Source organism: Nicotiana sylvestris, chromosome 1 (assembly GCF_000393655.2).
Source record: "Nicotiana sylvestris chromosome 1, ASM39365v2, whole genome shotgun sequence".
Lineage (NCBI taxonomy): Eukaryota > Viridiplantae > Streptophyta > Magnoliopsida > Solanales > Solanaceae > Nicotiana > Nicotiana sylvestris.
This window is the reverse complement of record NC_091057.1, coordinates 78,876,212-78,890,066: the sequence shown is the minus strand read 5'-3', so window position 1 is coordinate 78,890,066 and position 13,855 is coordinate 78,876,212. Positions and strand designations below refer to the sequence as shown.

Genomic DNA, 13,855 nt, shown 5'->3' with positions numbered 1-13,855 from the left:
TTAGGATCACACATTCCCTAGACAACTGTTCCTTCTCATTGTTTATGACCTTAGACTCATCAATGAAATCTAGCAGTAATTCAGATAAATTTTCTTTAGACAAAAATTTAATCTTGTCTTTGAGATGAATCACACTTACCTCTTGTTCATCGTCTGATTCTCCAATGGCCATAAGTGCTTGTTCATCTCCAGTTTCATCTTCTGAATCCTCAACTGAGCTTTCTCCCCAAGTAGAAACCATAGCCTTTATTGATCCTTTGTTCTTCTTGGGTTGAATCCATTCTTTCTTCTTGTTTCTTCATTCAACCCTTTCTTTCTTCCATTCAATTTCCCAGTGAGAACAATTCTTAATCATGTGGTCAGTCTTACCACATTTGTAGCAGCCCTCGTTGGTCTGTTTTTCAGGGGCCCTTGGTTTGTTGAAGGTTTCACCTCTTGAAGAACCCTTTCCTCTCATTAGGTACTTCTTGAAATCCCTTGTGATCATAGCCATTTCATCATCCTCTAAATCTGCACCTTCAAATATTCTGAGAGCTAGGCTTCTTTCCTTCTTGGGTGCATCCATCTTCATGGTTTTCCTTCTCAGTTCATAGGCAGTGAGATTTCCAATCAGCTCATCCAACTTGAGAGTGGTAATGTTCTTTGATTCCTGAATAGCAGTGATTTTGCTTTCCCAAGTTACTGGCAAGACCCTTGTCAAAATTTTCTCAATCTTGTCTTCTTCAAGAATAATTCTTCCAAGAGACTTAAGTTTATTTATCAGTATTGTGAATCTTGTGTACATTTCTTGGATGGTTTCACCTTCCTTCGTGGTGAAATTCTCATACTGAGAATACAACAGTGTTTCTCTTGGTCTCTTTACTTGAAGAGTTCCTTTATGGGCCACTTGTAGAGTGTCCCAGATCTCCTTAGAAGTAGTACAACTTTGAATTCTATTGTACTCGTCTGGACCTAGTCCATACACAAACCATTTCTTGAACTTGGCATTCTTTTCCCATTTCTTCAAATCTTTAGCAGTATAGTCAGCTCTCGTCTTTGGCACATACGCTCCTTCATCATTCTTCTTTGTAGTAGCCAGGGGACCATCGGTAACAATGTCCCAAAGTTCATATTCTTCTCCTATGATGTGGTCTCTCATCCTGTTCTTCCACCAGGAATAGTACTGGCTATTAAAGAGTGGAGGCCTAGCAGTAGATTGTCCTTCCCAGTTTTCAAGTGGTGCACTCATCTTGATCTGTTCCTAAAATGTTAGCCTCTTCAAGGATAACCCGCTCTGATACCAATTGATGCTTTATACTTCAATAGCACAGAAGAGGGGGGGGTGATTTGTATGGTACCCAATTTTTGCTTAACTTATTATAGAAGGACCTGGTTCTTCTATGTGTTCCAACTACTACTGTTGCGGAATAATAAATATAGAAAATAAAGAACACATAGATTTTACGTGGAAAAAAACCTGGCTCAAAAGGTGAAAAAACCACGACCTACCTTCCAGTAGGATTTTCCCAAACTCTCCACTAAAATCACTGAGCCAAAAACTGCATTTACAAAAACTCTTTTGTAAACATAGGATTAACTCTAATCCGTTGTAGCACACAACCTCAATTGTTGTGACAACTTCAGGTTAACTCTAACTTGAAAAACTCTAAGTACCTAATACAATTGCTTCTAAATAAGCTGAAATGTACAATGTAAAATCACTTACTACAATTGAACTAGAATAAAAGATAGACACTTGAAACTGGTTTTTCTATCTGGTTCAAGTAGCTTCAGGATTGCACGCTTGAATCACACATAAATCTCGTGCAAAATTGCCTTGCTATTTTGTTCTCAATTAATATTTAACTTTTGCTTATGTGCATTACCTATAAAAGAGAACAACACTAATATTTAAGGAGTTAGCAATTAGAGATTGAATAGGATATAGATGCTACTCTTCCATGGTGGAAGAGTTCTAGTTGATCTCATACTCTAACTCTATACTTTTCCTAAACCGTGTTCTCTTTGTGTAAAGAGTATTTCTCCTTATCCAATATGCAACCTTTTCAATCATGATAAGGAGATATTACTTTTGATAAGTTAGGTTTATCCCGTTCACGTGCATCTCACATGTTTGAGTCGATCATAAATGTGCTTCACAAGATGGACCTGGTCCATGTCTAAGTTCCTTTGTTAGTCTTCAAGACAGAACGAGCAAGAAGAGCCATATCACATGATTCACATGATCGTTGGATGGGTCGATACTCTTCAAGGACCAGTATTTAAATGCACCAAGGAGTCGATCATATGGGAGAAGCGAACTCTGGATTACGTACCAGAGGGAACATTGTCTTTCAATAACGAGGATGCAGAAGGGATCGTACAACCCCATAAAGATGCACTGGGAATATTTGTACTTATGAATAAGACTCAAGTTAAACGTGTTTTAATTGATCCAAGTAGTTCGGCCAACATCATTCGATTAAGGGTCGTAGAACGGCTCGGCCTACAGGATCAGGTTGTGCCCACGGACCGAGTGCTAAATGAATTCAACGTGGCATGTGAAACCACCAAAGGCGAGATAATTTTTCTAGTAAACGTGGCTAGGACCGTCCAAGAAACAAAGTTCCATGTGATCGAGGGCGATATCAGGTATAATGCCCTATTTAGAAAGCCGTGGATCCATAATGTAAGGGCAGTGCTCTCGACCCTTCACCAAGTTCTAAAGTTCCCGATGCTAGAGAGAGTCAAAACAGTCTACGGGGAGCAACCCGCCACCAAGAAGATGTTTGCAGTCGATGAAGTAATTTCGATAGCAATACTCTCATTAACAAAGGACTTAGGATTGAAAGCGAAATAGGGAGACCAAATAGCAATTATCAGTTCCAGCTTCGACACAATCAGACAAGCAAGGAATTGACGAAGATGATGACTTCAGGGTTCCTTGGTCTTTTATCTCCCCCGAAGATTCTGATGCTACCAAGTCAACTGTCAAAGAACTGGAGCAGGTCTTGATGATCGAACATCTGCCCGATCAGAAGGTATACCTAGGCATAGGGTTAACCCCCGAGCTCATGGAAAAACTTATTCAATTTCTTATAGCTAATATGGATTGTTTTGCTTGGTCCCATCTAGATATGACAGGGATACCATTGGAAATTACCACCCATAAACTGAGCTTGGACCCAAAATTTCATCCGGTGAAGCAAAAAAGAAAGCCCCAGTCCGAGGTCAAACACGCTTTCATCCAAGATGAGGTAACCAAACTTCTAAAAATAGGCTCCATCCGGGAAGTAAAATATCCCGAATGGTTAGCGAATGTGGTGGTAGTCCCTAAGAAGGGAAACAAACTTAGAATGTATGTTGATTACAAAGACCTAAATAAAGCATGCCCCAAGGATTCTTTTTCTTTGCTTAATATCGATCGCATGATCGATGCCACGGTCGGCCACGAGATCCTCAATTATCTCGATGCCTATTCCGGGTGCAACCAAATACGCATGAACCCAAAAGACCAGGAAAAGATATCGTTCATCACTAAATATGGTACCTACTGCTATAATGTAATGCCATTTAGAACAAAAAATGCTGGTGCAACCTATCAATAACTAGTAAATCGGATGTTTGAAGAACAAATAGAAAAATCTATGGAAGTTTATATTCATGACATGCTAGTTAAGTCCATGCGAGTAGAGGACCATTTGAAGCATTTGCAGGAAACTTTCAGCATACTGAAAAATACAACATGAAGCTCAACCCAGAAAAATACGCGTTTGGGGTCGGCTCCAACAAATTTTCTGGCTTCATGGTATCCAATCGGGGAATCGAGATCAATCCCGATAAAATCAAAGATATAGAGGATATCACAATAGTAAACAACGTAAAGGTCGTGCAGAGGTTAAAAGGGCGCATAAATGCCTTGGGGTGATTTATCTTGAGGTCCTCCGATAAAAGCCATTGATTCTTATTGTTGCCGAAGAAGAAGAAGAATAACTTCACATGCACTCCGGAATGTCAGCAGGCCTTGGAAGGGCTTAAACGATACTTCTTGAGCTCGTCGGTGCTTCACACGCTAAGGGAAGACGAACAACTTTACTTGTATCTATAGTATCTGAGATAGTGGTAAGTGGAGTCCTAGTCCGAGAAGAACGAGGCACATAATTCCCTATCTATTATGTTAGTCGGACCCTAGGTGAAGCCAAAACCAGGTATTCCCATCTAGAAAAATTAGTGCTCACTTTGATAAGCTCCTTTAGGAAACTAAAATCATACTTTCAATGTCATCCCATATGTGTTGTAATAACTGATCCTCTTCGAAATATTTTGCATAAGCCCGAGCCTTCGGGATGATTGGCCAATGGGCCATAGAAATCAGCGGATACGATATTGAATATCAACCTCAGACATCCATCAAGTCTCAAATCTTGGCAGACTTCGTGGCTGACTTCACGTCGACCCTAATACCCGAGGTTGAAAGAAAACTATTAGTCAACTCGAGTACATCTTCAAGGATCTGGACCCTTTTTACGAGCGGTGCTTCGAACGTAAAGGGGTCCAGACTCTGCATCGTGCTAAAACCACCCAAATGTAATGTGGTTAGACAAACTATTAGAACTGTAAAATTGACTAACAATGAGGCCAAATATGAGGCCATGATTGCAGGTCTCGAACTAGCCAAAGGCTTGGGAGCAAAGGTAATCGAAGCCAAATGCGACTCCCTCTTTGTTGTGAATTAGGTTAACGGAACCTTTAAAGTTTGAGAGGAACGAATGCAAAGATACCTAGATAAGCTACAAGTAACTCTACCCCGATTCAAGGAATGTACTTTGCAATATGTGCCTCGAGATCAACATAGCGAAGCCGATGCTCTCGCAAACCTAGGGTTATCGGTCGAAAATAATGAAATAAATTCGGGGGCTGCCATAAAACTCATGAGGTCAGTGGTCAAAGAAGGCCACGACGAGATAAACTCCACAAGATTGACCTGGGATTAGAGAAACAAATACATATAATATTTGAAGAATGGAAAACTTCCCTTGAATCCAAAGGAATCGAGGGCCTTGCGCACAAAGGCAGCCCAATTTAGCCTGTCCGAAGATGGAACCTTACACAGAAGGATATTCGACGGTCCGGTATCAATATCTCTTGGACCGGGAGATGCCAAGTATGTTCTGAGGGAAGTCCACGAAGGCACATGCGGGAACCACTCAGGCGCCGAATCACTGGTTCGAAATGTAATTTGAGCCGACTATTACTAGGTTGATATGGAAAAAAGATGCAAAGGAGTTTGTGCAAAAATATGATAAATGTCAAAGACATACTTTGATGATTCATCAACCCGGGGAGCTGGTGCATTCAGTTTTATCCTCATGGCCGTTTATGAAGTGGGGGATGGACATCGTCGGCCCTCTTCTATCGACACCAGGTAAGGCTCAATTTATTTTATTCATGACTAACTATTTCTCTAAGTGGTTTGAAGTATAGGCCTACCAGAAAGTTAGGGAGAAAGAAGTCATCGACTTCATGTGGGACCACATCGTATGTCGATTCGGAATACCATCGAAATTGCATGTGACAACGGAAAACAGTGTATCGGCAGCAAGGTGACCAAATTTCTTGAAGACCTTAAGATCAAAAGGATCTTATCAACACCTTATCACCCTAATGGGAATGGGCAAGATGAATCGACCAACAAAACCTTAATACAAAACCTCAAGAAAAGGTTGACTGACGCCAAAGGAAAATGGAAAGAAATCCTGCCTAAAGTCCTTTAGGCATATCACACAACTTCGAAGCCCAGTACCGGAGCCACCCAATCCTCTTTGGTTTATGGCACCGAAACTTTAATACCGGTCGAAGTTGGGGAGCCGAGCATCAAATTTTGATATGCGATGAAGGAATCGATCGAGGCCATGAATACGAGCCTAAAACTATTAGATGAACATTGTGAAACTGCTTTCGTTTGATTGGCTGCTCAGAAACAACGTATCAAAAGTTATTAAAATCGAAGGTCCAACCTTCGGTATTTTAATGTTGGGAACTTGGTACTGAGGAAGGTCACGTTAAACACACGAAATCCAAATGAAGGGAAATTGGGTACGAACTGGGAAGGGCCGTACCAGATTCTCGAGGTCACAGGGAAAGGATCGTATAATCTTGGAACGATGGATGGAGAATAGCTACCGAACAATTGGAACGTAACTCATTTCAAACGATATTCTACTGAGGTATGATCCCTTTTCAATTCTTTCTATTTTTTGACTAACACTTGCATGTTATCGATAAGGAGCGGCGCAAAACCTTTAGGTCTGAAAGCATGCGTTGCACTCATTTTCCCTTGAACCGTTTTTGTCCCAATTGAGTTTTTTGGCAAGGTTCTTAATGAGGCAACAATGGATCGTGCTAACTTAGATTTGAAGGCCGATCATGAATCAGTATCAAAGACTGTGTTTATAGTATCCGAGAATTCTCTACAATCAAGCTCAAATACTTGGGGGATTACCCTCGAATATTGAATTGTTTTGGCAAGGAAATTATTTCAAAATGAAAGGTTCTCAATAGGTAGGATTTATTTTAAGGGCCAAATGGTCAAAATGAATCATGCCCACATAGATTGCTCAAGCTTTGACATAAAACATGTACCCATGTATGACTATTTTTTACAAGAATAAAGAGAAGTACTTTCCTTACAACTATCTAATGTCTTGGAAAAATTTCCACTTTATGACCCCATACTTTCGATCTCTTAAGAAAATGGTCTCAAGGGCCAATTACAACCAGAGTTCGGATAATCACTTCCACACTCGGGGACTGCCGTCAGAAAAATAAAACTCAAATAGGTCGAATTAGTGGCTTTGGGGACAAAAGACCTAATAGGAAACTCCTCGGTTTCTAAAGGCCATAGCCACCCTACTCTGGGACTGTTATCTCGGGCAAGCTTGGATAAAATAAACGGGAAAACGAGCCCAATGGGAATATCCCAAACTAAAAGGCTACGACCAATTTAACACGGCTCAGAGACATCCGAAACCCGTAACAAAAATAATCCTTCAAAAAAGAATTTTTTTTTTCACAACTGGTTCTAAAAGGCTACCCTCGACAGAATCTTAAACTTGAGATATTTTTGGGAGAAAACTTTGGTAACTTCGAATCCCAATAATGCCTTGACACAAAAAGGCAATAAAGGCAAAGTCTTGTTTGAACCCTCGAACACTACGTTACTTTTTCATGCTATGGCATTCCAACCTTTGTAAATACGAATGATAAAGCAAAGGAAAATATTTGACAGCCGAAAAGGGTAGAAAGCCTTTTATATATATATATATATAAACGATCTTTTTACAAAGGCCAGATCGGCTGAATATGAAATTCATAATGACCCAAATGGCCTAAAAAAGACACAAAAGAAAACAAAAATACTAAGGCCTAAGGGCTACTTTTACTTCGAGTTCGAGAGATCATTCTCACTTGACTAGAAGGCCTAAGGGTTCTTTTACTTCGAATTCGAGAGATCATTCTCACTCGACTAGAAAGCCTAAGGGCTACATTATTTTGAGTTTGAGCAGGTTCTCACTCGATCATTAAGCTTAAGGGCTACATCAGCTCAAGTTTGAATAATCATTTGGGGTCTATCGATGAGAAACGGTTGAGGGCAGTGCTTATTATCGGTCCTTACCATCTCAAACCTTGGACCCTCGAATACAACATCATAATTTAATGCTAAGGTGCTTTAACCCTTACATAAATTAACAAAAAGACAACACATTTAGAAGCCATGGAAGGGAAAAAGTTTTATATATTCAAAAAAATCTTTTTACAAGGGCAACACGGCCCGATGGAAGTTCTTTACAAAAGGCTAAAACGGCCTCGATAGAAATACAAAAACTACTCAAAAGCCTAAAGAGCCTAGTCATCTCCGGGAGCAGCATCTTCCCCCTTGGGGCCCTCTCCACTTTCGGATCCGCTCAGGCTCTCAGAATCATCGTCATTAGGGTAATCTAACCCCTGGCTTTATCTTCGAGCTCCTTAGCGCTCTTGATCTCGGCTGTAAGATCGAAGCCCCGAGCATGGATCTCCTCAAGAGTCTCCCTTTGAGATTGGCCTTTGGCGTGCTCGTCGACCCAATTTTCTCGAACCTAAGAAACCTCGGAGACCTCATTATCTAGGACCTGAGAAGCTTCGGCATCGGCCCAATAAATAGCCACCACTGCATTAGCATTGGCCTTGTTCGCTTCGACTTTTGATTTGGCCGCTTTGAGCTTCTGACCAGCTTTTCCCGATCAGAAATTGCTGAACCTAACTGAGACTGGAGCTCCTCGATTTTCTTGGCTTGCACCAACATTTTCTCTTTCATGCTTCGGTGTTGGATTTCAGCCGAGGCCAGCTGGGCCTGTGCAGTCTCCTTTTCTGAGGCAAGGCGATCCATATTCTTCTTCCTTTCTTCGGCCTTAGTTTTCACTACGTCTACTTCCTCACAGAGTTGCCCGATCACATCGAGTTTTTGTTGGACCTGTGGGTTCGAACCATTAGCCACCACGCCCGAGTCACCATCATTAACTTCAAAGATTTTTTTTTATCTGTTCGGCCAGTTTGGCGTGTTCTTTCTGAGCCATTTCTAGCTCAGCACAGAGGCCTTTAACTTCCGCTTCTCTTTGCTCACTGAGAAGCTTGAAGGCATCCTTTTCCTTAGTAAGCCCTAGGATCTCGACCTCATACCGGCTCAGTTCCTCTCGAGATCGGAGAAAATCCTCATAATGAAGCACCGAAGCCTACAAATATAGAAAAAGAGTTATATAAAGGGAGAAAAGTCTAAGTACAAAAATTGACATCGACATGAAATCTGGGATTACCCAGTTTAGAGCCTATTGGGCTTCGTTGAAAAGAAAGGGTGTTTCCACCTCATCCATCTTAGTTTGATCTTCTTTAGAGACCAAGCATCAGAGATAGCTAGCCACCCCTACGAGGGCAAAAAGAACTCGAGCATCCTCTAGGACCGAGATGATAATTGATCGCTTATGCCCGGGATCAAAACTGGGGGTCAGAAACTGATTGGTCAGTTTAAAGCTCGAGAATGCCTCACTCGATCTCTTCATCGGTACCTCCATGTCACCCAGATCGGTGAATCTTCCACTCAAACAAAATAGCCCTAGAAAGGGTCTACTGCTCCATAGACCCCTTCCCCGTGGCAAGTCTCCACCACCTGAGCTTCATGTATCAAAGACTCGGTGAATCTAGGAAACGAGGGGGAATCTCCGATATCTATCACCCCAAGTAAATCTTTTGGGGCACCACATTCATCTCGGGAAGCCTCGAGCATGGTTTCTACACTAGTATCAACTGCCTCTCGATAGCCTTCTCACCCCAAGGTGAAGCGTCTTCAGCTCTTTCTAGCTTGGGGACTTCGAGTGAGGCTTCCTGCTCAATCTCATCAAGTCGAGGTAGAGTAGTTTCAGCTCCTACCGGCTCAGTAGTTCCTCGAATCTTGGTGCCAGCTCGCACACGGGCCACCAGCCCGGAGTCTTCTTCTTCTTTTTCGGCCTTATCCCTTAACTGGTGAACTGAATCTAAATTTAGAGGGATGATGTTCCCCTTGGGTTTATGGGCCGTTTTCTTTTTGGGTTTCTTCCCCTCAAAGTTTGTGGAATTCGAAGCCTTTTTCCTCTTCTTCTCCCTCACCGGCTTCGAGACAGATGGTGGGGGGAAGGATTTCGTTATCACCAGATGGGGGCCTCATCATCACATCCTTCCCGAGACTTTAAAAAGAAGAGAAACGCATAAGCTCGGGAAAATATTCGGACAGTGGTCAAATTATTAAGTCAGGAAGAATAATTTACCATGACTACTAGCCTCCCATTGACCCTTCGCCAAATCGCGCCATGCGTGCTCAACATGTGTTGACTACGATATTAGGCTCCTAACCCAGTGCTCGAGTTGGGGAATCGCACCCGGCATCCAGGCAACGACTGCATCAAGTAAAACACTAATAAGAAAGGGTGAAAAATGAAGACAATAAACAGAAATTAAGGACAAAATTATACTTATGACTCATATTCCATTTCTCAGGAAATGGCATACTTTCGGCTGGGATCAAGTTCGAGGTCTTCACTCAAACAAATCGGCCTTGTAAGGCCCCATAAATTTTTACGCAAAATCTCAAAATCTCATAGTGCCAAGTTAGGAATACGTGTTAGAAATTTATAAAAGGTTCGAAATTTTTGGATCGATCTGTGCATTAAAAGTTTGAGGAAAAATATTTTTCAGAAGAGCGTGTTTCTGTAGCCCATTATGCGGCTGCATAATAGCTATGTAGACCGCATAATTGCCGCAGAGTGAGGCAGAAGGTTGGCTAATTTTGAGGACAACTATGCGGCCAATTATGCGATCGCATAATTGATATGTGGGCCACATAGTCGTCGCATAACCTCCTTGGGATTTTTGTGAAGGGTAGTTTGGCGGTGCATTATGCGACCGTAGAACAAGTATGATGAACACATATTGGTCACATACCCGGGCAGAAGATTCAAGCCCTTGAGGGCTACTTTTGCGGTCCCTTTGCGGGCCGCATATTAGTTATGTGGTCGCATATGCGACCGCAGATTGAGTCAGGGCTCCTATTTTCGAACTTTTAAAATCCGACCTCATCCGTTAAAAACACCCCATTAGACCATATTGTGCTATTTTCTGCTACCTTTAGAGTGAGAGAAGGAGTTTTAGAGGGAGAAAGTGATCCTCACCAAATCACTCTTCAATCCTTGCCCAATCTTTGAAGATTATCAAGTAAAGTTTATCAAGCCTTCTTCTAAGATGTAAAAATCTGTGCCCTAGCTCTAAATTTTGAAATCTTATAAGAATGTAATAAGTAGTAAGTGGGTTCATGGGTATAAGGATTGATTATCTTGCATGCATGTATGATAAAAGGGTATGGGGAAATTGTGAGCTAAAAATGTAATGAGTGGGGTGTAGGAGGATAGAATCTTTCAAAAAGAGGGCTTAAAATTATAATGCATACTTAGTGCTTGATAATGTGTTCAAATGAGCTAGAATCTTGATCATCTCTCTAATTTTAGTTTCAACATGTAATGTTCGTGAAAGAGATCGAAGTTGCTAAGGGTTCCGAAATTATTGTAAGAATTTAAGGAAAGCTCTATTGAGGTATGTATGGCTAAAACCCCCTCTTCTTAGAAATTAAATTCCCTTGGTGTCAATGCAAATGTTGTAAGTTCCGAAAATTGATCGATGTAGTGGTTGCTATTTCAAATGAAATCGTGTTGCAAGAATATATGTGCAAGGTATGTCTCAATGCTTTCAATATGCTATTTTGTCAATTGAGAATGTGTCAAGAATGTGAAACATGTGCTAAAATGCCTAGACTTCAAGCAGAGTTTAAATTGAGATTGTTATGTCGAAATGTGTAAAATCCTTTTTATGCTTACGACTTATAATTGCTCTTTTATGTGCCTATTATCTTGAATTGAAAGGTTTAATGTGAAAGTGAAAATGATGTGAAATGTGGGGAAAAAGAGCTTGGGTTATGAAATGTGGCCTAGTGCCAAGCATGATGTAAAAATTGTAGCCCCAAGTGCCAATGAATTGACATATGTGAAATAAATCTGAAATGAGATGATTGATGAAATATGAAAATGTCTTGGTAAGGTAGCCTAGCCGATCGGGCCGTGATCGGACGCCATGTCGCACACATGATGGTACTGTGCTGATATTGAAACCGGATTGTGAGAATGAAATTGTGATTGAGATACATGTCTCAAATGAGAAAACATAGCCGATCAGGTTGTGATCGGACTCCGCACAAGAAATCGGTGGTATTGTGGATGATAGTGTAATAGTATTAAATGTCCCAACTTAAAGCTATGGAAATTATTTGAAAGTTGTATGATTCCTTAATTTGATGATGTGGTGTTGTTTAAGGCTTTTGTTGATCTTTATGATTACTTTATTCTTATATTGATGTTCTTTCTAACGAGATGGTGTTTAGTTATACATACTAGTACTATTCCACAGTACTAACGCCCTTTTTGTGTGTGGAGGGGGGCTACATCTTTGAATGGATGTAGGTGGTTCCGTAGCAGACAGTGTCGATTGCAGGTAGCGGTGCATCCTCCTCTCAGCAGTCTTGGTGAGCCCCTTTTCTTCCAGGGGTCATGCAGTGTATCTTTTGTTATAAACTACCGCATTTTAAGGTGTAGCTGGGGCCTTGTTGCCAGCATTATCATAACTGTCTTTTGTATCTTTAGAGGCTCCGTAGATGTTTGTGTGGGTTATGTACGAGTGTTGGATGGGTTACTGGACTGTGTTGTAATTCTAAACTCTTGTTCTTCTAAACTGTAAATTGTATGAAATTTTGGAAATTTAACTATGGTGTAAGAGTTGTAATATAAAATGAACTAGCAATGTTATATGTACGATCTTTCCTACTATATAATTAAATAAAATCATGTTTCCTTGATCTTAATGAGTTGGGTAGGAGGTGTCCAGAAAGGCTTGCTCAGTCAGTTCACCTGATTGAGCGTCGGTCGCGCCTCCCGAGGTTGGGGTATGACAGGCCCATCCAACCCTAATTTTTTTCCTCATCTATGATCGAGAAAGGTGCCCTGGTGGCCCGACGTGGAAGCTTTATTAGTCCTCCTCGATAGTTTCAGGGGCTATACATGCGTATGAGGTAGTCGAGGGTGAAAAGAAGCCCGACGACTTTACTTACGAAGAAACGAAGTAGTATCACTATCCTCCAGAAAGAGGGATGAATCTGACCGAGGGTAACATCGTATTTCTTGTAGAAATCTATGATAATCGGATCCAAGGGACCCAATGTGAAGGGGTAAGTGTAAACACTTAAGAACTCTTCCACGTGGGTGGTGATTGATTATTCTAGAGCAGGCACCACCACATATTTTTTACCCCAGTTGCAATCTTTTTTAACCTGGGAGAGGAGTTTATCGGTTATCGAGCATATATATACCTCGATACCAGCTCGCATCGGCTCGGTACCGAGTAAGTTATTTCAACCTTGAAATTAGAATTGATGACACACCCCCCGGGAAAAACTCTTCAGGGCATGGCTGCGCCGCCGGTTCCTCACCGGTCGACCGTGACAATGAAACAGTTTCCTTTTGCGGAACAGTTTTTGAAGTCTTAGCCATTTTACTTTTACGAATGAAGAAGGTGGGAACTGAGAAGAAACACTTGGTATTTTGTGATGAAACAGGCAAAGAAACACTGGAGATCTGAAAATACAAAGCTTTGAGGAAGGCAAAGGATTTTGAAGATTAGAGCAAAGAAGATTTGAAAATAAAGTTTGGGCAAAAGAAGAAAGATACATTTATAGGTTTAAGATGACGGTTAAAATACGGTAGTGGTCGGCCATCGACTGGCACACATTAAAAGCATGGGAAACTGTATCGACGAGACATTTTGGTTACTTTTGTTGCTTACGTCACGATGCTTATGTCATGATGTATCGAGATGAAGATCGAGGGCTCAAATCGTTCCTTGTCATTACTCTCCAAAAGACGAGGGGACTATCTGTATATGGTCAAAATCGGGCTTGCCCCTTTTTATGATTAATCGAGACCGGTGCATGACCGGCCAGGGTTCGACCCTATATCATATCGGACCGTGACACGAAGTTAGATAGCCAAGCTCGTAACTCAGAGACCGATCGAGATCGAGACCAACTAAGATCAAGACCGAGCGGGATAAAGACCGAGCAAGATCGAGGGAAGCCTGCCGAACCAAATATTGGAAAGCCAAGATATCCGTGATCGGGCAAGGATCACAGCGATAATCTCGGCACATATCAAGAGGCCGATTAATCGGCTAATCATGGGATTTCTTACCAATTAAGATTGTATTAAGGGTAGGA

General features: G+C 41.4%; 1 protein-coding gene across 1 annotated transcript; it reads right to left on the bottom strand.

Annotated features, from left to right (window-relative positions):
- Positions 1-518: 518 nt before the first annotated feature.
- Positions 519-1,228, bottom strand: LOC138871792 (uncharacterized). The gene is made up of 2 exons (XM_070149693.1): positions 683-1,228; positions 519-578 (listed from the first exon to the last, which is right to left on the bottom strand). Exons 1-2 carry the CDS (start codon positions 1,226-1,228, stop codon positions 519-521), a joined length of 606 nt encoding a protein of 201 aa, XP_070005794.1.
- Between the last annotated feature and the right edge of the window lie 12,627 nt (positions 1,229-13,855).

Bases quoted from the DNA above. Each gene is read 5' to 3' on its own strand.
- LOC138871792 (XM_070149693.1), bottom strand. From the start codon at position 1,228: ATGAGTGCACCACTTGAAAACTGGGAAGGACAATCTACTGCTAGGCCT. The intron at 579-682 runs GTAACTTGGGAA...TGAACTGAGAAG, and splicing joins TTTTGACAAGGGTCTTGCCA to GAAAACCATGAAGATGGATG.